General features: G+C 37.9%; 1 protein-coding gene across 1 annotated transcript; it reads right to left on the bottom strand.

Annotated features, from left to right (window-relative positions):
• Window positions 1-2870: 2870 nt before the first annotated feature.
• SPATA45 (spermatogenesis associated 45) lies at window positions 2871-17235 on the bottom strand. The gene is made up of 3 exons (XM_072647874.1): window positions 17087-17235; window positions 6320-6631; window positions 2871-2976 (listed from the first exon to the last, which is right to left on the bottom strand). The coding sequence occupies exons 2-3, from the start codon at window positions 6561-6563 to the stop codon at window positions 2957-2959; spliced, it is 264 nt and encodes an 87-aa protein (XP_072503975.1). The 5' UTR covers window positions 6564-6631; window positions 17087-17235; the 3' UTR covers window positions 2871-2956.
• Window positions 17236-24928: the final 7693 nt, after the last annotated feature.

Genomic DNA, 24928 nt, shown 5'->3' with positions numbered 1-24928 from the left:
TAGGAAAATTATCATGGCCGCTAAATTGAAGATGAATTGGCATACAGAGAGACTAGAAGTACAGAGACGAATTAGGAGGTTATTATGAGTTCCAATTTATTGTAAATAGATTATATTATGCATCATATATAATTACATATATATTATTTTTATTGTTATAAGAGTTCAGGCAAGATTATGAAGGCCTGAACTAGGGGGATGGCTATGTTAGTAAGAAGACACATACTCTTTCACACAGGAAATTCCCCTATAATGATGCTTGGAGGTAAAAGCCTTGTACAAACTTAGGTTGTATTGATCTTTTAGACTCATGTGCTTTCATTCCTATTAGCCTTTAGTAGTGAAGGCTTTCAGATTGTTTGATTCCAATTTTAGATTACTTCAGCTGCCAGCTAACTCAGTATGATTCAATAGTTTGGTTTGGCAATCAAAAAAAATTGTTGTTAGACTGAGAGGTCTAGAATGAGGGGGATTATCATCATGTTGTTTGTCTGGGTCAAACCACACTTGGATTATTATGTTCAGTTCTGAGCACTACGTTTTAGTAGTTTTAGGAAGTGCATTAACAAACTGAGGTCCATAGAAAGTAGGTCAGGATGATGAACAAGCTAAAAAGGATCATTTAAAGAACTGGAGATTTCCAAGAGTAACAATATATAACATGAATGTACTTTAGTGTTTAAATCTAGGCATTTGCATAAGTAGAGAAAATGATTACTCAACACTCAGTGCCTGAATGAAGGCCAGAGTTAGTGAAGACTTGGGAGTGGAGAAATGTTCTCTTATCTGGCTTCTGACTTTCGTAAGAGATACCCCAAAGTTCCAGGCTCCCTCCAAAAAGTCCCTGGAGGAAGAGAGAGACTTCAGGAAGAAGCCAACATGTAGAGAACCCTGTGCGTTGAGGACACTCCTGTTTGGGGCTTGTTGTCCTCGAAGTATTTGAGGGACTTTCCCTTTGGGTGAAAACAGGGAAACTCTCACTCTTGGTTGAACTGACATGTTTTATTTCCTTATTCAATCTAAGTATTGCCTTGTATATTCTAAGCTGTATAATTTCTCCAATTTCTGTTTTCTATTGGCTTAAATGATTTTATTCACTAATTTAAAGGTCTTTGGTAACACACCTTTGGTAAGAAAGGTGTCAAACCTTTGGATATAGCTTGGGGTACTCCTTATCCAGTTAAAGGACTGCAATAAGGGACAGTGGCTTGAACTTTAAAAAATATTTCCCAAAGATTACCAATATTCTGGAGGGGAGGGGGGGAAAGTATAGATATAATTCTAGTACAATATTTAAAACATAGTAATCCCAAATTTGCCCTTTTAAAATCCATTAGTCGTAAAATTTTAGCATGTAGACTATTTGCGGGGCATGTTAGTAGCTGTCATTGGTAGTAGCTTAGAAGCGCTTTGCACATGTACTTTTGGAACCCAGGTCTTTCCTCATGTGAGGTCTCTAGCTGAAATTCCCTAGGATTCCAAATAAATAGTAGTCTGACTCTTCATGACTCCATTTGGGATTTTCTTGGCAAAGATGCTGAAGTGGTTTACCATTTCCTTCTCCAGCTTATTTTACAGATGAGGAAACTGAGGCAAACAGGGTAAAGTGACTTTTGCCCAGGGTCACACAGCTAGTAAGTGTCTGAGGCCAGATTTGAACTCGGGAAGATGAGTCTTCCTGACACCAGGTCTAGTACTCTATCCACTGAGCCACCTACTTGCCCTCATAAGTGCTCTTATTGTCCCTATTTTATAAGATGAAGGAAACTAAGGTTCAGGGTAAGTGACTTGCCCATGATCACACAGTAAACAGAGAAGGAATGCAAACTCAGGTTTTCCCTGAATCCAAGTCCAGTACTTTTAACATGTTTAATTCAAATGTGATCTAAAGTAATTTAGAATTGTTTTAGGGAGCTAATTCCACCTTACATCTGCTGCCCAGCCTGGTTTCTATCCCAGGAACAAATGCCCTTCCCAGGATCAACTCATCACTTCTAAACTCACCCCCCATGCTGCTAACTCAGGCCTTGACTGGCACCACCTTCCTTGATCTTCTCTGTCCTCTGTTCAGAGAGCTGGGGCGTAGAGTACCAGACTCCTCAGGCATCCTGGGCCATTGCCAACATCTTCCTTTGTCTTGCCACTGGAGTCCAATAACTTTGGAGGAGAGAGCAAGGCTAACAACTTTGGGGTGCTCTACCTCACTCCAATCCAACAAGTCAAGACATCATGTTGATGATGTCATTGGTCCTTTTTGAGAATGAAGGTCAGACAACTCCTCCAAATACCTTCCTTTATAAAGGGCAGAAACTAGACTCTTAGCTCCCTCTGCTTTGATGCTGCTCTTCTGCCTGGTTTCATTTCCATGGAATACGATATCCTTCTCTCTCTCTCTCTCTCTCTCTCTCTCTCTGTCTCTCTCTCTGTCTCTCTGTCTCTCTCTGTCTCTCTGTCTCTCTTTCTCACACACACACACACACACACACATACACACACACACACACACACACACACACACACACACACACACACACACACCCCACCACCACCACCACCACCACCACCCCTTGAGAACAGGGACTATCTTTTATTAATTGTATCACTAGCACTTAGCACTGTGCCTGGAGCATAGGAGGTACTTAAATATTTATTGGATCAGGTTAGCCATTTGAACTGACATATCTTTGGTCCTTCCACTTCTCCACAAAACTTTCATCTAAAAACAGGGAGTAAAAATGAAAGTATAGTATATACCATGTTGAAATGTTTGGTGGTATAACTTGTAATTTAATTGCCTTACTTCCTAGATTATACTGCATAGTTTAGATAGGGTTAAGAAAGTTGAGGAAAATTAAAGTTATAACACTGGATTCAAGTGGAGTACACCCAGGTGTATTTTCGTTTATTTTCAAACATGTTAAACACTCAAAACAAAATGCATATTTGGTGATGGTCTTCATCCAAATATGGCATTATCTGCAAGATAAAAAAAAATGCAAGAGTTTTTAAGTGAATTACATGAATGTATGTGAGTAGATTTCTATTATGTATAAATATGATGATCTATATGTACACATATGCATATCAAATATATTTGTAATTACCTGCATAAAAACTAATAATATACTATTTTTATTGATTTTGAAAATCCCATTTTTCTATTTTTAAATAAATACATACCTGAGTTCACATTACAAGCTCATATGGTTGGTCTTGGAAGAGGTAGGGTTCAACATAATCTATTGGTCCTATAAAACAATAACTTCCATTTCCTCATTGATCATTATTGATCTTTCTTGTCCTCCCTGCAGCCTTTAACACTGGTCAATCACCGTCTTCTCCTTGGTACTCTTTTCTCTCTAGGTTTCTGAGATACTGCTCTCTACTTCTCCTATCTGTCTATTCCTAAAGCAGCTGTTTACCATGCCATCCCCTCTACTCATTTAATTCTAGTGGCTTCCTATTACTTCCAGGATCAATATAAAATTCTATGTTTTTACTTTTAAAGCCTTTTGTAACCTTATTCTTCCAACCTTCCCAGTCTTCTTACTCTTTAAACCCCATCCTTGTACTCTGTGATCCATTGACACTTCTCTCCCTTGCATTAGACACTCCATCTCCTCCATCTGGTTATTTTCCCTCATGCATTTAACTCTCTCTACTCATCTCTGCTTTCTAACTTCCCTGACTTCCTTCAAGTCTTAGCTAAAGTCTTTTTCTGCAAGAAGCCCGCCCTCTATTGATCATGTCCAATTTATCTTGTATATTTTCTTTGTACATAGTTGTTTGTTTACATCTCCCCCATTAGACTATAATAATATTTTTGAGATCAGAAACTGTCTTTTTATCTTTCTTTGTATTCCCAGAGTGAAAATACTTAGTCCAGGGCCTGGCTCTATAGGCACTTAATAAATGCTTGCTTTTTGACTGATAGCAAATGTCTGAGGAGAAATCTGAATATGTTGCAGTCCAGGGGTGATAGGAACCCCAAAATTCAAGGGCAATAGACATGGATCCTGCCTTGAAAGAATTCAACCCAAGTTTTCTTTCAGGCAGAGACAAGGTTTATTAAAACTCCAGTTGAGGTGGGCGAGATTTTAAGAATCTGAGCAATTTGGTAGACAAGACTGACATTTTTAATAGTGTGGGTGACTTGGAGGTAGCAGAAGGAGTCCAAATAGAAATAAACAGTGGTGGTCTAGAGTGCGGCCAGTTGCTGACAATGAGGACCACAACGAAAGGGGAAATAAAAAATGATTATTTGCCTGATGCACCTCAGAATAACTCCTGGGATATGAGTTCAGGGGCTGGGTTTGTTTTTAATACTATTATAATATTATATTAATGTTATATATAATTTTGTATTATCTTATACAATATGAACTATTTATTATATTACTTATTAATTATATTATATTGATATTGCATATTATTTGTTATTGACATTATATTATGTTACATTAATAAGATTTTAATTATATTGATGTTATATATTATATTAATATTGTTTTAATATTACTTTCTGCCATGGATTAATCATATGCATGTGATACTAAATAAAAGTCAGATAATTAGCTTATTAGTATCTTATCAAAAGCAAGATCGTTGATTTTGGATTAGTCATGGGGGGCTTGTGAAAAGCATAGCAGAAAACAGTAGGTAGTATTTACAGAATGGGGTCTTTTTTTCCTGATTACATGGCTTGCAGACTGAAAAAGCTTTTTTATAACTTGGCCCAGAGGACTCGCACTACTTTATAGGCAGACTGGATCTAAACTCTCTCTCCAGAAAGAAATTCAGCCTAGAAATGAGATGATCTGGGGAGATAGCAGAGATACATAGATTCAGAATTTTAAAATACCTTAGAGATCATCTCATCCAAGCTCTTCATTTTACCAATGAGAGCACAGAAGAGTTTTAGCAACTTGTTCAAGATGACATCAGTACAGAACCCAGGTCATTTGATTCCAAACCCAGTGCTTTTTCCACCATGTAATATTAAACGTAATTAAGAAAAAAAATCACATAGAATCGTAGAAATATAGCAGTGAAAGGAACACTAATGATCAAATATTTCAGCTCTCTGATTTTACATATCTAGTTGGTTTCCCCACCCCCATGCCCAACCGAGGATATAATCACGTAAAGTAAGGGGAAGATAATGAAGTGTCAAAACAAGTATGAAAGATATCCCTGTTGCCATGTATCTGTTTTAATAAGGTTAAAGTAACTTGATTGGGAATCAAAAAGGTCACAAAGCATTTATGAAGTCCCTTGTTTGAACTGGAAGTGTCAACTGCCATGGCTAGCTGATGACTTGTCATACCCATTGTGACTTGTAAAAAGTTTACTAGCACTCAAGTCAGTCGGGTCAGGAGCCAACAGCTAAGAACCACCCAGTCTTTGAGAGGGTGAGTGTACTTTTTCCATGGATGCTGTTTTTATGGAAGAGTACGCCCCATGGACAGCAGAAAGTTTGTGCCTAATGCTATTAACTATGTCATCTTAATAAAATACTGCTGCTTTGAGCTCACTGTGTTTACTAACTGGCTATTAAAGGGGGACTTGCAGATAGGAGCTTGTGAGCTTTGAGTTTTAGGAGTATGGACCCACAGACTCCCATACTTGAGCCTGAGAGTAGTGTCAACTGGGGATGCAACCCACAGGGGTGCCACATACATGACTGCTGCCTTCAAATATTTCCAGAATTGTCCTAGAGTCTAAGACACCGTAGTACAATGGAAAGAGTGTCAACTCTATAGGTTCAGAACTTTCATTTAAACTGCCTCTGATGCTTGCTTACCACCTGTGGGACGACTTTAGGAATAAGTGGTCACTTCAGCCTTCATCTCTGCAATTGAGGAGGTTGCACAAAATGGTCTCTGGAGTTATTTCCACCTCTGTGATCCTATGGCCAACCCCAGGTGGCACAATGAAGATTAAGTAGGTAGAAATCACAGAAAGGCAGATTTTTGACTCAATAGAAATAACTAACTTAAAAAGAAATTGACCCCAAATGGAATGGATTAGTGTGTCTCCAAGTGGAAGCTGTAGAATAATTTTTCAGGAGCATTATCAATAGCCCAGATGGAGACTAGGAGATAATCTCTCGTGTCCTTGGCAGCTCCCCAATTCTATTATAGTGAAATAATTATCTCAGAAATTTTAAGATAGGGAAATGATACAATATCCTTTAGTTACCCAATCTAATGTCTATCTCCTTTGTATTCAGATGTTCTCTCCATTTATCTTCTGTTTCCCAGTTATCTCTGCTACGTATCTTTCAACTGTCTTTGAGAATCCAGTTATAGTTACTTACCTCTTTGTGGGAAATGTCTCTTCTGCATGTGAACAGGACGGGTTAGATCTGCCCAGGAGCTCCTACCAGTATCAGAGTTAGAGGTCTGCTTGATTTCTGTAGTGGCCATGTGTTGATTCTGTAAAAAATGTCTCTTCTGAGGCCTCAGCCAGGTCACGTTATTCTTAGCTTCCACCATACACCAGCTCTCCCGTTGTTCATTTATCTCCTGGAGACTCTGGCTCATTTTAGATGCTTTAGACATTGTAGTTAATGTTGTGAGTTCTCCAGAGGCTCGACTGTACTTTAAGTAAACCAATCTAGGTGTGACACCTGTGGAGAGAGAACGATATTTTATGAGGTTACCATAAAATTCCAGTTTCATAGCAAACGATGGAAAGAGAAGTAATCACAAGGAAGCAGGAACTCCTGTTGCCACTCACCCCTTTTAAAATCCAAACAAAAGCACACTCATATAATCAAGATTCTCTAGTGTCAGTCTCCGGTGGTTAGGTGGCACCATAGTACACAGAGTGCTGGCCCCAGATCAAATCTGGCCTCCGATATTTAGTAGCTGTGTGACCCTGAGCAAGTCACTAAACCATTTTTGCCTCAGTTTCCTCATCTGTAAAATGAGCTGGAGAAGGAAATGGCAAATTGTTCTAGTAGCTTTACCAAGAAAACCCCAAAATGGGTCAATAAGATAGGACATGACTAAACAATGTCAGTCTCAATATATTTTGGAGGGGAGGGGAAGATGTTCTTCAAAATGCAGGAACATGGGAGGTAGGCACCCAGTCGAAATCATTTAGACATATTGTCCTTTCCTGGAGTCCCCCCAGTTCTTTGTCATGGTCTTTTCCTCTATCCTATGACTGGACAGAGGGGCAGTATTGAAGACCATACAGCTAAAAGGATGGGGGCTTTGAGAATTTGGTTCAACAGTTTTTCTCTCTACAAAATCAGGAGGCAATGAAAAGAAAAAACAGGAAATCTAAAACACAAGAGCTACCACAAAGACTGAAAGTGCTGAGGCATTTGACAATTCTACCTTCAATATTTTTCAATATTCTACTACCAATATTTACATCTTCTTAGATTTTAACCTGGACCCTTTGAAATGTAGGTTGCCTCAGGACAAGAGTCACCTAGACACTCACTAGCTATGGGACCTTGGGCAAGTCACTTAACCCCAATTGCCTCCTCCTGGGTCATCTCCAGTCATCCTGATGAATATCTGCTCACTGGATTCAGATGGCTCTGGAGGAGAAGTGAGGCTGGTGACCTGCACAGCCCTCCCTCACTCAAAATAAAGTCAAGTGCAAGTCATGTCATTATTTCTCTGATGGCATGGTCTTCTTCAGCAACGAAGGACGAACATACACAAAGTTAAAAGAAAAATTTCAAGTTTATCTGTGATTCAGCTTGTGTCATTGTTGCTGCATTTTCTTCTCCACAAATAAAGTCAATTCAACGGTAACTTGTATAAATATTTTATTTGCCTTACTTCACCTTTAAAATTAACAGAATCATTTTTCCTGTGATTTTAGCAACTCACAATTCTTTTGAAAATATACATACAGCTATCCCTTCCATATCACAGGGTGAGAAGAGTGGGAGTGGTGCAGTGGGGTTAGGAACTTGGCACTCTTATGATCTGAAAAACATACATAAAATTTTTTGGCCCTCCCAGTTTGATTTTTTCTTTTTCTTATGGGGTGTTTACAGTACCTTATTGTAAAATTTGGGTTAAGTATTTAGGTTATAGGCTCTGTGATGTCTATTGGCCTTCACACAGCTTCCACAAAACTCCCCCCAAAATCCCACCTTAATTTCTTATGCCAACCTGAGATACATAGAAACTGCAATGGGGAAATGGAAAGGATAACTGTATTTTATAGTAGTCATGGGGGAGGGAGGAGTGGAGAGAAAAAGAAATTCATAGGATAATTTTATATTATATATTAAAAGGAATAATAAGTTGTATATAATAGATTTACAATTTCATGTGCAATCATCTTTTTTTACACTATATTATGGAAATGTTTGTTTTATTCTATAAACTAAAATTTAAATAAAAAATTTTAAAAAGCATTCATGAAAATTCTTTGACAACTTATTCACTGGGAAAATGGCTTTTGGTCTTTTATATTTGTGTTAAATTCCTTATATACATTTTATTGTTTTTCCATATCAGAGATATTGGATGCAAAGATTTTTTTTTTCAGTTTCCTTTTTTATCCAAAGACAATTTTATTCATGGAAAAGATTCTTAATTTCATGTAGTCTAAATGATCTGTTTTATCTTTTGTTATTTACTCAATCCATTGATTAAAATTCTCCCAGTCTATTTATAAAATGACCTGACTCTTTATTTTTTAAGTCAAGTATTTACTTATGAGAAAGACTGTTGTCTTTTGAATTTCTTTGGTTTATCTCAAAGCTTTTCCTACACTCATATATATATATTTGGAGGTATTTTAATCTGTATAATAGAAATTGAGGAGCTAGGTTCATTCACTTTATTATCTTTATGCAACTCTATGTTCTATTGTTAGAGGAGTCGTTATAACAGAAAATAGTATTTGTGTGTGGTTAGAAAGTACTAAGTGGTAGAATTTAGCCATTAGATTGAGAGTACAGACCCATAAAGGCTATAATTAGTGAAGCCTCTCAGTAGAGTAACTTTGTGATAAGGGGTAGCCCTAGGCAAATTGCTAAATAGATACAGATTGCCCTTGACCAAGTAAACTCTCACTGTAAACTTCAGTCTTTTTCTCACCTTTGTCCTTTTTCTCAAGTGACTAATGACCTTTATTTTTTTCTTCTTAATCCATCAAAATTTGTCAGCAGGAAAGTGTATGAAACTGATTCTAAGGTATAAAAGGTGAAGTACATACCTTCTACAGACATTTGCTTTTGATAGGTCTTTGAAAAAAAAACAAAACAACTCTGACTGGATGTAAGGCTTTAACCAGATGCTGGTGGGAGTAATATTTAGGAAGCAGCAAGGCCTTCCTAGAGTTCCAGGAATCACAACTTAAAATCAGTAAACTTTGCCTATGTTTAAATACAGTTTTGTTTCTTAAATTTGGAATTATTTTTAATTAATCAACTAAACAATTTTAATTAAACAATTAGAAAGATGCAGACATACCTAGGTTATAGCATATTAGTAGGATATATGAATTCAGTTTGGGACATATTGAGTCTGAGATGTCTTTAGGACAGTTACTTTGGAACATACAATAGATATTTGAAGGTGCAGAACTAAAGCTCAGTGGAGAGAGTGGCTGAACATTTATAATATAATCTGAGTCTTCAGCATATTGATGATATATAAAACATGGGGAACACTGGTAGTTAGAGAACATGGTGTGGATGAATAAGGAATGGTCACATAGGTAAGAGGAGAAGCTGGAGATAAGTCATAAAAGCTAAAATAAGAGAGAGAAGATAAGAGAAGGTAGTCAGTGGTATCAAATGTAATAGACAAGAAGGATGAGAGCTAAGAAGAGACTATCAAATTTGGCAATTAAGAGATTATTGATAACTTTAAAGAGAGATTTAGTTAAGTGATTAAGTTAGAAGCTAGATTGCAAAAGATTTCAAGAAAAGCAGACAATAACTCACCATCTGACAGAAACTGCCAGGAAAACTGGAAAACAATATGGCAGAAATTAGGTATAGACCAGCATCTCATACCTTATACCAAGATAAGGTCAACATAGATACATGATTTAGACATAAAGAGTGATTCCATAAGTGAATTAGAGGAGCATGGAATAGTTTACTAGTCAGATGTATGGAGAAGAGAAGGATTTAGGACCAAATAAGAGACAGAGAGCATCACAAAATATAAAATGGATAATTTTGGTTATATTAAATTTAAGTTTTGCACCAAAAAAAAAGTGCAGCCAAGATAAGAAGGAAGGCAGAAAACTGGGGGAAAATTTTTACAGTATCTCTGATAAAAGCCTCATTTCTCAAATATATGGAGAACTGAGTCAAATTTATAATACAAGTTACTCCCGAATTGATAAATGGTTAAATGATATATGAGTAAGTTTTCAGATAAAGAAATCAAAGCTATCTATGTTACATGAAAAAAATGCTCTAAATTATTGGTTAGAGAAATGCAAATCAGAAAAATGCAGATACCACATCACACCTATCAGATTGACTAATACGACAGAAAAGGCAAAATTATAAATGTTAGAGGACATGAGGGGCACTAATGTATTATTGCTCAAGTTGTGAACTGATCCACCTGTTCTAGAGAGAAATTTGAAATTATGCCCAAAGGGCTATAAAAGTGTACATACCCTTTGATCTGCCAATACCACTACTAGGTCTGTATCCCAAACATATTTCTTTTTTTACAAGGGGGAGAAAGGTTCCCCAACTGATAAATGGTCAAAGGAATATGAATAGGCAGTTTTCAGAGGAAGAAATTAAAGCTATCTATAGTCATATGAAAGAAATGCTCTAAATTACTATTGATTAGAGATGCAAATCAAAACAACTCTGAGGTACCACATCACATCTATCAGGTTGGCTAACATGACAAAACAGGAAGATGATAAATGTTGGAGAAGATGTGGGAGAGTTGGAACACTAATTCATTGTTGGTGGAGCTGTGAGCTGATCCAACCATTCTGGAGAGCAATTTGGAACTATGCCCAAAGGGCTACAAAAATATGCATACCCTTTGATCCAGCAATATCGCTTCTAGGACTGTATCTCCAAGAGATCATAAAAATGGTAAAGGGTCCCACATGTACAGAAATATTTATAGCAGCTCTATTTGTGGTGACCAAAAGTGGAAATCAAGGGGATGCCCATCAAGTGGGTAATGACTGAATAAATTATGGTATATGAGTGTAATGGAATACTATTTTGCTATAAGAAATGATTAATAGGAAGACTTCAGAAAGGCCTGGAAAGACTTATATGAACTGATGCTGAGTGAAAGGAACAGAACCAGGAGAACTTTGTACACAGCAACAACCACAGTGTGCAAGGATTTTTTCTGGTAGATTTAGAACTTCATTGCAATGCAAAGACTTAAAAAATTCCCAATGGTCTTTTTTTTTTTTTTTTTTGAGGCAGTATTTTATTTTATTTTATTTTTTTATTTAACTTTTAACATTTATTTTCACACAATTTTGGGTTACAAATTTTCTCCCCTTTTATCCCCTCCCCCCCCAAACCCAAGCATTCTAATTGCCCCTGTGACCAATCTGCTCTCTCTTCTATCCTCCCTCTCTGCCCTTGTTTCCGTCTTCTCTTTTGTCCTGTAGGGCCAGATAGCTTTCTTTACCCCTTAACCTGTATTTCTTATTTCCTAGTGGTAAGAACATTACAGTTGATCCTAACACTTTGAGTTCCAACTTCTTTAGCTCCCTCCCTCTCCACCCCTTCCCTTTGGAAGACAAGCAATTCAATATAGGCCAAATCTGTGTAGTTTTGCAAATGATTTCCATACTAGTTGTGTTGTATAGGACTGACTATATTTCCCTCCATCCTATCCTGTCCCCCATTACTTCTATTCTCTTATGATCCTTTCCCTCCCCATGAGTGTCGACCTCAGATTGCATTCTCCTCCCCATGCCCTCCCCTCTATCCTCCCCCCCACCCTGCTTGTGCCCTTGTCCCCCACTCTCCTGTATTGTGAGATAGGTTTTCCTATCAAAATGAGTGTGCATTTTATTCTTTCCTTTAGTGGAATGTGATGAGAGTAGACCTCATGTTTTTCTCTCACCTCCCCTCTTTATCCCTCCACTAATAAGTCTTTTGCTTGCCTCTTTTATGAGAGATAATTTGCCCCATTCAATTTCTCCCTTTCTCCTCCCAATATTTCTCTCTCACTGCTTGATTTCATTTTTTTTTTTAAGATATGATCCCATCCTCTTCAATTCACTCTGTGCACTCTGTCTCTATGTGTGTGTGCATGTGTGTGTGCGTGTGCATGTGTGTGTGTATAATCCTACCCAGTACCCAGATACTGAAATGTTTCAAGAGTTACAAATATTGTCTTTCCATGTAGGAATGTAAACAGTTCAACTTTAGTAAGTCCCTTATGACTTCTCTTTGCTGTTCACCTTTTCATGGTTCTCTTCATTCTTGTGTTTGAAAGTCAAATTTTCTTTTCAGCTCTGGTCTTTTCATCAAGAAAATTTGAAAATCCTCTATTTCATTGAAAGACCATTTTTTCTCCTGAAGTATTATACTCAGTTTTGCTGGGTAGGTGATTCTTGGTTTTAGTCCTAGTTCCTTTGACTTCTGGAATATCCTATTCCATGCCCTTCAATCCCTTAATGTAGAGGGTGCTAGATCTTGTGTTATCCTGATTGTATTTCCACAATACTTGAATTGTTTCTTTCTAGCTGCTTGCAATATTTTCTCTTTCACCTGGGAATTCTGGAATTTGGCCACAATGTTCCTAGGAGTTTCTCTTTTTGGATCTCTTTCATGCGGTGTTCTGTGGATTCCTTGAATATTTATTTTGCCCTCTGGTTCTAGAATCTCAGGGCAGTTTTCCTTGATAATTTCATGAAAGATAATGTCTAGGCTCTTCTTTTGATCATGGTTTTCAGGTAGTCCCAGAATTTTTACATTGTCTCTCCTGAATCTATTTTCCAGGTCAGTTGTTTTTCCAATAAGATATTTCACATTATCTTCCATTTTTCCAATCTTCTTGCTATGTTCTGTGATATCTGTCTTTCTCACAAAGTCCTTAGCATCCATCTGTGCCATTCTAGTTTTGAAAGAACTATTTTCTTCAGTGAGCTTTTGAATCTCCTTTTCCATTTGGCTAATTCTGCTTTTGAAAGCATTCTTCTCCTCATTGGCTTTTTGAACCTCTTTTGCCAATTGAGTTAGGCTCGTTTTCAAGGTGTTAATTTCTTCAACATTTTTTTGGTTCTCCTTTAGCAGGGAGCTGATCTGCTTTTCATGCTTCTCTTTCATCGCTCTCATTTCTCTTCCCACTTTTTCCTCCACCTCTCTAACTTGATTTTCAAAATTCTTTTTGAGCTCTTCCATGGCCTGAGCCCATTGGGTGGGCTGGGACACAGAATCCTTGATTTCTGTGTCTTTGCCTGATGGTAAGCATTGTTCTTCCTCATCAGAAAGGAAGGGAGGAAATGTATGTTCTCCAAGAAAGTAGCCTTCAATAGTTTTATTTCTTTTCCCTTTTCTGGGCATTCTCCCCAGCCAGTGACTTGACCTCTGAATATTCTCCTCACACCCACCTCACCTCCTGTCCTCCCAGCCAGCGTTTGGGGACTGGGATTCAAATGCTGCTTCCCGCCTTTGGGCTTTTGGCGGGGGCAGGGCTGCTATTCAGTGTGAGAATTAAGTTCAGGTGGTCAGGTCGGAGCAGGGCCGCCTCTCAGGTTCAGTTCCCTCAGGGGGTTTATGCACAGACCTTCCACAATGGATCCAGGCTCCCGCCTGCTTGGGGAGCCCCTATCTGCAGCCACCTCTCAGCTTCTATCTCCCGGGGGGGGGGCCCGAGCCATGGGGGCACCCCACTCCCCTCTCGACCCGCCAAAGAGACTCTCTCACCGACCCCCGTCACCTGTGGGTGGAGGGGCTTGTGCCACCGCTGGAGATCCCGTCCCTGAAGCCTGCTCGGATCTATCCCTCTCGGAGCCGCCGCCGCCGCCACAGGTCCGGGCTGGGCTCCGCGTCTGCAGCGCGATGGACCTTTTGCGAGAGGTTTGCAGGTCCCTCTGTGGGTGGAGGGACCCGCGTGGCCACTGGAGATCCCGTCCCCGTAGCCCGCTGGGATCTTTTCCTCACGGTGTCGCGGCCGCTGCAAGGCTGCCCTGTGCTCCCAGTCCCGGCGCCCAGTCCGCAGCACGAAGGACCCCCCGCGAGAGGTTTGCAGGTCTCTCCGGAACAGAAATCTCCCTCGCTCCAATATTTCGTGGCCTCTGGGTGCAGAATTCACCGTGAGTTGGTCCCCTCTAGCTGTTCTGTGGGTTGTGGGTTCGGAGCTATGTGTATGTGCGTCTTTCTACTCTGCCATCTTGGCTCCGCCTCCCCAATGGTCTTTTAAGGCAAAATGCCTTCCACATCCAGAGAAAGAACTATGGAACTCAATCACAGAATGTAGCAGATCATTTTCTTTTGTATTATGTTTTAATTTGTTATATGATTTCTCCTATTCATTTTAATTCCTTAATTCTATTCATTTAATTCTTTAATTCTACATAATGTATATGTAGAACCTATATAAAAGTGCATGCCATCTCAGGGAGGGAGGGGTGAGGTAGGGGGGAAGGAGAGGGAGGGAGGGGAAAAAATGTAAGTTATATGGTAGTGATTGTAGAACACTGAAAATAAATAAAATAAAAAAGGGGGAAGGGCCTATTTGTACTAAAGTATTTATGGCAGCTCTTTTTGTGGTGGCAAAGAATTGGAAATTGAGAGGATGCCTATTAGTTGGGAAACGGTTGAATAAGTTGTGGTATGTAAATGTAGTGGAATACTATTGTGCTATAAGAAATGTTGAGCAGGCAGATTTCAAAAAAACATGGGAAGGCTTACATTAACTGATGCAAAGTGAAGCAAGCAGAACCAGAAGAACACTGTACACAGTTAAAACAATATAGTGTGATGAACAACTGTGATTGACTTAGCTATTCTCAGCAATACAATCATCCAAAACAATCCCAAAGGACTCAGGATGAAAAATGCTATCCCACCTTCAGAGGAAGAATTGAATGCAGATTGAGGCATACTATTTACACTTAATTTTTTGGGAGGGAGTGAGAAGATTCAGTTTTCTTCCACAAAATGACTAATATGGAAATAGGTTTTACATGATAACACACATTTAACCTACATTAGATTGCTTACCATCTCAAGAAAGGGGGACAGGAAAGGAGAGAGAATTTGGCTCAAAAATTTTTTTAAATGAATGCTAAAAATTGTTTTTACATGCTACTGGAGGAAAAAATAAAATTTTATTTTTTAAAAAATAGGAAGATTGAAGAACATAAGTATTCTTTTATTATAGTCTTCATGTTTTGACAAATATTTAAAATCCTGGTCATGATCAGGTTGGTATCATTTTGTGTTTCTTTTTTGTTTTTCCAATTAACATGTAAAATCCTTAAAGGCAATGTACTGTACCTTCTGTTTCTATTTTCAAATTCCCTTAGGTTGCTTAGGTCAATACCGAACATGCAACAAGAAGACAACACATGCTAGTTGACTGACTTACAAGTACGTACTTATGCAATATTAGTCTTAAGTTCCTAGTTAAATTTATTTTCCCCAATAAAAGCAGAGACTACAAGATCCTAGTTTTGAACACTTGGTTCTTAACGGAAGTAAGTGGTAAATGATTTCTACCATTAAAAAGAGAAAACCTCTTCAAAATCAGGTTTGGCAAGTTTCCTTTCAAAGGCAGAATTTAGAAGACAGTTCTGAGCAAATGAAACCTGGGAAACATTTTAAAGTTGCCAAGCAGCTGTAACTGCCTCATAAGCTATTTCCTAGTGTTTGAAGGGAACACAGATCTCTTACAAATGCAGGTAAATTTGGGGAAAGTAGCATTTCACAAACTATGTTCAGGGGAAACACTCATTTTTGTTTCTTTTGGTTTTTTTTATACAATCCATTGAGTTTCATGAAAAAAACCCAAACACCTGCAATTCAAAACAAGCACAATATCTTTGTCCTCCTTGAGTTGGCCATATACAATGTGTTCATTCAACTGATTTGGAAAACCAACAGAATTCATTGACAGGAATTGTGTGCCCAAAATTTGTTTTTTAATTGTTCTGGAATCAATTACTAAATGCCAGGCTTTGTGGCAGATGCTAGGGATACAAACACCAATATGAGGAGGTTACATTCTGCTGGGGGGGATAGAACATGTTCATACATAACAAATTCAGAATATATGTATATATGAAAAATACATATGTAAAATACATATACATAGGAAATAAACAGTGATTTTTAACTATCAACTAGTAATGCTAACTGGAAACAAGAGTATGAAATTTTTAAAAATCACCAACAAATCCAAGACATCATAGTATTGTAGAAAGATACTTGGATTTGGAGTTGAAGTACTGGACTTTAAAATCCTGACTCTGTCTTTTAATACCTGTGTGAATTTAGGTAGGTTTTTATTTTAAATTTTGTGTTTTCTTTGTCTCAGCTGAAAAAATTAAGTGATTGGAAGAAATAAGTTGCGTACTGTCCATTCTTCTTACTCTTTTTAATTTTTTAATTTAATTTTTAGTTTAATTTCAACTTACTTTTATGAGATATACTAAAAATTTTAGTCTAAAATTTTACTTCTATCTCCTTTTATTTCCAGTACTCATTTTTCCTGATGTAGGGACTATTAAGCGAGAAATAGGGGAATGGTTTTTTTTTTAATTTCTTACTTTCAAGGGTCCATACCTGAATAAAAATTTGATTCCTGATATCCACGATTCAAACATATCCTCTTCCCAAAGTAGTTGACTTGAATGTTTTTCAGAAATTTTAGACTTTTTTTTTTAAAAAAAAGGCCAGATGGAGTGGTTTAGAAGACTCACTTTGGAGTCAGGAAAACCTGGGTTAAGTCCAGGGTCTGATACATCTGTTTAAGCCTGGGTAAATTTCACTAAGCCTCTTGGTGTACTTGACAAGTTCTCTAAGACTATGTGATATATGAGTACAAACAGTATTTATAGAGGGAGTTTTCACATTGAAGAAATCACAGATCTAGACCAAAACCAAAACCATCTTTGGAAATATAAAATGGTACATTACCTAAACTTTGGATGCAGCAGGTGAATCTTATGCTGAGGATTAAATGGCTTTTTGTTGTTGTTTGGATGTAAATATGCTGGGCTGCCAAAAGAGATATGTATCCGTTGTGATAGAGAAATCAAAAAGACCTGAGTTCTGAAGGGATGTGGCAGTTAAAGGGGAAAAAAAAAATCATATCATTGCCTAGCAACGGATGAGGCATTGGATGGGCTCACAATTGATGCGCTGATTGGGTCACATCATTTTCCATGGCAGTTGTTATGCCTGGAAAACAAATCTCCTGAGGTAGGCGGTCTAAGGGACTGCCCCTTCTATGTAGTTTTCTAAGAGTTTGTTTTTAATGAGTAATGTTTTTTTCTACCTAAGAGTAGAAATATACGTTTTATGTATGTATTATAACATTTGACTGTCATATAGGTTTCCCAGCTAGAGACATTTTCTAAGATGACAACTGACTGGGTAGGACATTGTTCTTTTCTCAGTGATTTGGGGTGCCCATTCCTCTCTTACTCTCATTCTTACTCCCACCTCTTGTCTTCCCTTGCTATTTGTTCCAACTTTATCAGAACCACAAAGTGACGCAAAGAAATTGATGTTAGAAAATAGGACTAATGTCCAGGTCATCTAGTGGCTTCTCCTCTGAACTAATGTGGCATTTTATATCTTATGTCACTTTCATACTTTATTATAATTATTTGTATCATGTTCTCTCTCCTACTGGACTATAGCTGACATGAAAAAGGACCATGTCTTAATTTGACTTTGTAAAATGAAGAACTTACTATATGCCAGAACCTACTAAGTGCTGGAGACACAAAAAGGGATAAAAGACAGTCCCTGTCCTCTAGAAGCTCATATTCTAATGGAGAGACAACAAACAAACAAATAGAAACAAGCTACATTCCAAGATAAATAAGAAATAATTAACAGAAGGAAGTCGCTAGAATTAAGAGGGGCTGTGAAAGACTTCCTTTAGAAGATAGGCTTTTAGTTGAGTCGAAAGAAGTCAGGGAAATCAGAAGACCAAGATGAGGATGGACAGCATTCCAAGTTTAGGGACAACCAGAGAAAATGCCTAGAGCCAGACAGCATCTTATTTGTGGAATAAGGACTCCAGTGTCACTGGATCAAAGAGGATGAAAGTGATGGGCAGTAAGATATAAGAAGACTGGAAAGATGGGGAGGGTCTAGGTTACAAATAGCTTTGAATGTCAAAAAGGATTTTATATTTGATTTCACAGGTGATAGGGAGCCACTGGTATTTACTGAGTAGAAATGTGACCTGGTTGGACTTTAAGAAAATCATGACCACATTGTAGGGACTTAATTAATATTTGAGAAAACATAGGCTGTGTGATATCAGGCTAATATAATATATTAAACATACTATGTTTCAGAGGACATGATCTTACCTGTATCATATCTTTCCTCCCTTCATGACAGGGGTTGGAGGATGAGGGGTTATGGTATACATTGTTTTTGTTGTTGTTTTTAACTTAATAGCATTTTTTCCCAATTACATGTAAAGATAGTTTTCATCATTTATCTTTGTAAGATTTTGAGTTCCAAATATTTCTCCAGTCCTCCCTTCCCTCCCTCTTCCCCAAGATGGCATGCAATCTGTTATAGGTTATACATGTGCACTTGTGTTAAACATATTTCCACATTAGTCATGTTGTGAAAGAAAACTCAAAACAAAAGGGAAAAACCATAAGAAAGAAAAAACAAAAAAAATGAGACTAGTATGCTTCCATCTGCATTCAGACTCCATAATTCTTTCTCTGGATGTGGATAGCACTTTCCATCCTGAGTCCCTTGGAATTGACTTGGATCATTGCATTGCTGAGAAGAGCTAAGTCTATAATAGTTGATCACTGAATAGTGTTGCTATTACTATGTAGTATGTTCTTCTTGTTCTGCTTACTTCACTCAACATCACTTCATGTAAGTCTTTCCAGGTTTTTCTGAAATTGGAATGGCATGTATTGTTAAATAGAGTCAATTTGTTGGTTAGTTTTGCTGAACTTATTTTCTGTTCACTTTCTTTTTTAATCTTTGTTACATGAGTTGACTTGCTTGGGGGGTGGAAGAAGGGTGGTGCTGCATTTGAAAATGAATATGATCTAAAAACAGACTGCGTCAGTAAAAATAAGATGAATGTTTTCAAAGTTATAAAAAGAATTTCACCATATTCTTGCTATGCAGTGGAAAGAGCACTGACCTGGTAGTCAAAGGAAATGAGTCAAATTCGTTTACAGACTACTAACCGAAGTGAGACTTAGGGCAAGTTGCTTTTCCCTCCTCCACTCAGTTCCCTCATCTGTAAAACAAAGTGGTACACATACATGTAGACCCTGTGACCACAGAGGCTGCCTGTTGCAGAGTTCAGAAGTTCTGCCTGCAGTGGGCTACGCTGACTGGCTGTACACATAGAGTTTGGCTCAATATTGAGACCCTGGGAGAAGGGATGGCACCAGGTTGCATAGGGAGGGGCAAACCAGTCCATTTTGGAAACAGAGGTCTTATTCTGAAGAGTAGTGAGATTGGGTCCATGAGTAGCCCCTTCCATCCGGGATGAGATAGCTCCAGTCTTTAAAAAAAATGAAGGTTAGCTTTTCCTAAATATGATCCTGTGATCTTTTATCTAAAAGTACTTTTCAGAATAATAGAATTTCAGAAGGGACCTCAGTAGCCATCTAATCATGAAAAAAAAAATTATTTCTGCTTTACCTGGCAGTCCATTCCAATTTTGGATAGCTCTAATTACTAGGGAGTTTTTCTTACTGTTAACCTAAATTGGCCGCTTCAGTTTCTATCCATTCAGCTGAACTTAGCTACTTAGCCCTGCATGGACTTCTTCATTGTATCGCATGACACAATCTCTTACCTTCAGACTTAGAGTGATCTGAAAGACTATGTAAAGGACAAACAAGTCAATTAATAAATATTTCTAGAGCACTTGCAATGAGAAAAGCACTACTTTGGGCATTGAGAGATATAGAGAAATAGAAGACATAGTCTCTAATGCAGTCTGGTTAGGCTGGGCCCATTTCCCCCTGAGAAAACGACAGAGACACAAACAACTTGATGAGTCTATTAAAAACAACCCCTTAACACTGAAAGAATGCTACAAAATCTTGTGTTGGTCTTTACCTTACCTATTTTTGATGTATTCATAGATGCCTGGGGTCAGCTTAATATGGATTGGTTCACTGGTAAAGAGGTGAAGCTCCCTTTGGCTACCTCAGTATAAAAGCCTGTAGATCCCATCTTCCCTTATCCATCCAGAACCAGCCTAAATAAATTTCTGGGAAGAGGTGGTTGCATGGAACTTTCATATGTGCTACCTTATTTTTTCCAGAATCAGAACCAAAGTTGAGACCTGAGTATCACTGATACCATTAGGTTACATATTTTGTCTAGTAGACTGGTTTGGAAGTTATCAGTATGATCAGCTGAGTGAGAGGTTTTTTCTTTGTATTTTGAATTCCAACACTAGACTGATATAGTCTCTACTCTCAACTAATTTTTAATTTGGGAGACAGGCACACATAAAAAGTTAACTGATACTAAATATATATATATATACATACATATACATATATGAAGTATATAATCAGTTTCAAATTAGTGGCACAGAAATCACCCTGGATTGGAAAGATCAAGGAAGGTTTCATGAAGGAGACAAGACTTGAATTATGTCTTAAAGGGTGGGTAGGATTTTAATAAATAGAATCATTATCCTCCCCAACAATCTATTAAATTGTTAAAGGCACACAACCTCAGTGTCATCCTCAACTCTTCACTCACATTAACCCCATATATCCAGTCTTTTGGAGTCTCAATCACATGTGGCTGGTGAAGGAATATTTCATATCCCTTGAATAAAGTAAGTTCACTCTGTCCTTTTGGTGACCTCTCAAGGAATATAACATATGTGAGTTGGCCATGTATTAATATTCCGGGAACTAGCCACTCCTGGAACACATAGATAATACTTGGAAGATTTGGCTAATCCTCCCAGTATATGATTTAATAACATATCTTGTGGCCCCCATATGATATCTCCTTGATGGACAAACATCTGTATTCCCATGGCCATGTGCCCGACCAGCTTGGAACAATGTGCGGAGCCGTTGGCAAAGAGCCTTCTTTGTCTAGGTCCCTAAAAAATCTCCTTGCTTAGTGTAAGTCCTCGGAATCTCACCCATGGAGAGGATGCTCTGCCTGGGACTACTTGCTCTCAGTTCAGACCCTGAAAGCTGTATCCCGGGATTCCCCAGCTGAGAAAATTCAGGTGTTGGTGCTTCCCTGAATTGGTGATGTTTTTCTATTTCCTCTTATATCTATATTAATATTGCTATAATTATATTAGTATTAGGCTATATTAATTATTTCTGCTATAGCTCTAAACTGTCCATGCATTTGCCTTTTCTGTAAATCAATAAAATATCCAGCTTCTTCTTCTCAAATGTGTCTTATTGTAGGTGCGAATTTGAACCATAAATTTCCTTAATCACACAGCTGGTCCCTCCAAAACTTCCATGTGGTTGCCTAGAATCAGGAATGGCAACCCCGAGTACGTTCTATAGGATGACTCTCACTACAGCTTCTCAATGCAAAGCATGGTTGATAATATGCTATAAGCTAGTTATATCAGTTACTGCAATTTTGATTCTTCAGTGACTGGGTGGTGTTACCCTCAGCCTTCTCTCCCCTCTGTTTGAAGGACCAGAGTGGGGAGTACCAAACTTCTCCCTGAAGGCTGTGCCATCAACAGTGTCTTGACCTTTGTTCTTACCAATGGCCTCTGATGACTCTGGAGGAGAGAGCACATCAGATTCTTGATATCATTAGCCCTCTTCAGGAAGAACCACCGCCATTGCTAGCTATAACAATAAGAGTTCTTCATAAGGTCTCTACACCGAAAGAAGGAGAGCAGGTGATGTGAGCTAAACCTTGTCACACATACTTCTTCCACAGTGCTTCACTGCTATTATGGTCTAAGTTTAAGGCTACTCATCCCATGGCTTCACCTCCTCCTCCTCCTGACAACAACAATTGCAGTATTCAAAGAGGCCATAGAAGTCTGACTGATGCTTACTGTGGCAAGTCTTGTTATTTCTATCTGCTCAACACTTCTTTTCTTTTTATTCATAGAGTTGTCACCATGGTACAGGTTCTCATTACCTGGCTTGCCCATTTTGTGGTTGGTCTCCCTGCATCCAATCTCTAGCCACTCCATTGTCTCCTCAACTGTCAAAGTGATTTTCCAAAATTTCAGGTCTGATATGTCACATATGTCCCCTTCCCCCCTTCACTTAATAAACTCCAGTGGCTCTTTGTTACCTCTAATACCAAATATAAAATTATCTGTTTGGCATTTAAGGCTCATCACAACTTGGACTCTTCTTACATTCTACTCCATTCCATGCACTTTGTGATCTCATGATGGTGGACTTACTTGCATTTCCTCACACATGACACTCCATCTCTCAAATCTATGCCTTTTCATTGACTTTCCCATGCCTGAAATGTTCTACCTCTGTTCCACTACCTCATGACTTCCTTCAAGACTCAACTCAAATCCCACCTCCTATAGAAGGCTACTCTTCCCTCCCATCCATCTTATATGTAAACAGTTAGTTTCATATTATCTTCCCCATTAGGGATGTAAAGTCCTTGAGGGCAGGAAACATGTATTTGATTTTCTTTATATCCATAGTGTTTAGCACAGTGTCTGGCAAATAGTGTTTAATAAATGCCTGCTGATTTCCTGACTGAATAAATACAAGCCATCATATCAACTCACACCTCTGCTTTCTTGTCGATGTATAATCCTTCTAACTGCCCTAATAATAAGAAAGTTTTTTAGGAGTTATAAATATAATTTTTCCATTAGGGAATATAAACAGTTTAACCTTATTTAATCCTTCATAATTTTTCTTTCCTGTTTACCTTTTTATACTTCTTTTGCTCCTTGTAATTAGAAGTCTAATTTTATACTCAGCCCCAGTCTTTTCATCAGGAATGCTTGAAAGTCCTCTATTTCATTGAATTTCCATTACCCACCCCCCAAAGGAATACACTGAGTTTTTCAAGAGAGGTGACTTTTGGTTGTAAGCCTAGCTCTTTTGCCCTCTAGAATATTATATTCCAAGCTTTCAGATACTTTAAGGTAGAAGATGCTAAATCTTGTGTTATCCTGACTGCTGTTCTACAATACTTGAATTGTTTCTTTCTGGGTGCTTGCAATATTTTCTCTTTGACCTGGGAGCTCTGGAATTTGGCTATAATATTCCTAGTAATTTTCATTTGAGGATCTCTTTCAAGGAGTAATTAGTGGATTTTTTCCATTTCTATTTTATCCTCTGGTTCTAGATTTCCAGGGAAGTTTTACTTGATAATTTCTTGAAAGATGATGTCTGGGCTCTTTTTTTCATCATGGCTTTCTGGTAGTCCTATAATTTTTAAATTATTTCTCCTGGATCTATTTTCCAGGTCAGTTGTTTTTCCATTGAGATATTTCATGTTGTCTTCTATTTTTTTCATTCTTTTGATTTCGTGTCTTGATTTCTCATAAAGTCACTAGCTTCCATTTGCTCAATTCTAATTTTTAAAAAATTATTTTCTTCAGTGATCTTCTGTACCTCCTTTTCTATTTAGCCAATTATACTTTTTAAAAAGTTTTTTTCTTCAGTGAATTTTTGTGCCTCTTTTTCCATTTTACCAGTACTGTTTTTTAAGGCATTTTTCTCTTTATTGACTTTTTGTACTTCTTTTACCATTTGGCCTAGTCTGTTATTTTCTTCATTACTTTTTTGTGCCTCCAAAGCTATTGACTTGTTTTTCATGATTTTCCTGCATCACTCTCATTTCTCTTCCCAACTTTTCTTCTACCTCTCTTACCTGATTTTCAAAATCCTTTTTGAGCTCTTCCATGACATGAGACCGATTTATATCTTTCTTGGAGGCTTTTGATGTAGGAACTTTGACTTTGTTATCTTCTTTACTGTGTGTGAAATTTGACTTTGTTATCTTCTTGAGTGTATGTTTTGATCTTCCTTGTCACCACAGTATCTTTCTATGGTCAGAACTTTTTCCTGTTGTTTGCTTATTTTCTTATATTTATATTTAGCTTTTAACATTCACTTCTATAAGATTTTGAGTTCTAAATTTTCTCCCTCTCCCCAAGACAGCATGCAATCTTATATAGGCTCTACATATACATTCATATGAAACTTATTTTCACATTAGTCATGTTGTAAAGAAGGATTAGAGCCAATGAGAGGAACTACGAGAAAGAAGAAATAGTATGCTTCAATCTGAATTCAGACTCCATATTTCTTTTTCAGGATGTGAATAGCATTTTCCATCATGAGTCTTTTGGAGCTGTCTTAGATCCTTGCATTGCTAAGGAGAGCTAAGTCTATTGAACCTACCCTATTTCTTGCTTTTTAACTCTTTATTAAAGTAGGGCTCTGCTTCCAGGGTGTGAGGCATACTGTCCTAGGCTTCAGGGGATTTGGATAGCTGTTTTCCAAGATACTTCCAGGGACCTGTAAGTTTTCAGTTCTTCCAAGGTGATTGGAGAGGTGTTTACTACTCACCTGGCCTGTGCTCTGGTCTGTGAGTGACCACAAGTACTCTTTTTTTCCCTGAGACTGTGACCAGGTCCCTGCTCCATTGTGGTCATAAGCTTTGGTGTGCTAGTGCTCTTTCTTGCCCTGGGACTGCCATCCAGAACTGTGACCTAGATCTGGGTATGGGCAAAGAGTCCTGCCTCAGTGTTAGTAAAGAGACCCTTCTAACCAGCTCTTTGACTCCTTTGCCATCTGTAGA

The sequence above is a fragment of the Notamacropus eugenii genome, chromosome 2, assembly GCF_028372415.1.
Source record: "Notamacropus eugenii isolate mMacEug1 chromosome 2, mMacEug1.pri_v2, whole genome shotgun sequence".
NCBI lineage: Eukaryota > Metazoa > Chordata > Mammalia > Diprotodontia > Macropodidae > Notamacropus > Notamacropus eugenii.
This window is presented reverse-complemented; position numbering and strand designations above follow the sequence as displayed.

What these genes read in the sequence shown, in the direction of transcription:
- SPATA45 (XM_072647874.1), bottom strand. Translation starts at nt 6,563, where the DNA reads ATGTCTAAAGCATCTAAAATGAGCCAGAGTCTCCAGGAGATAAATGAA. An exon ending in GAGACATTTCCCACAAAGAG is followed by an intron (nt 2,977 to 6,319) that starts GTAAGTAACTAT and finishes TTTATCTTGCAG; the next exon opens with ATAATGCCATATTTGGATGA.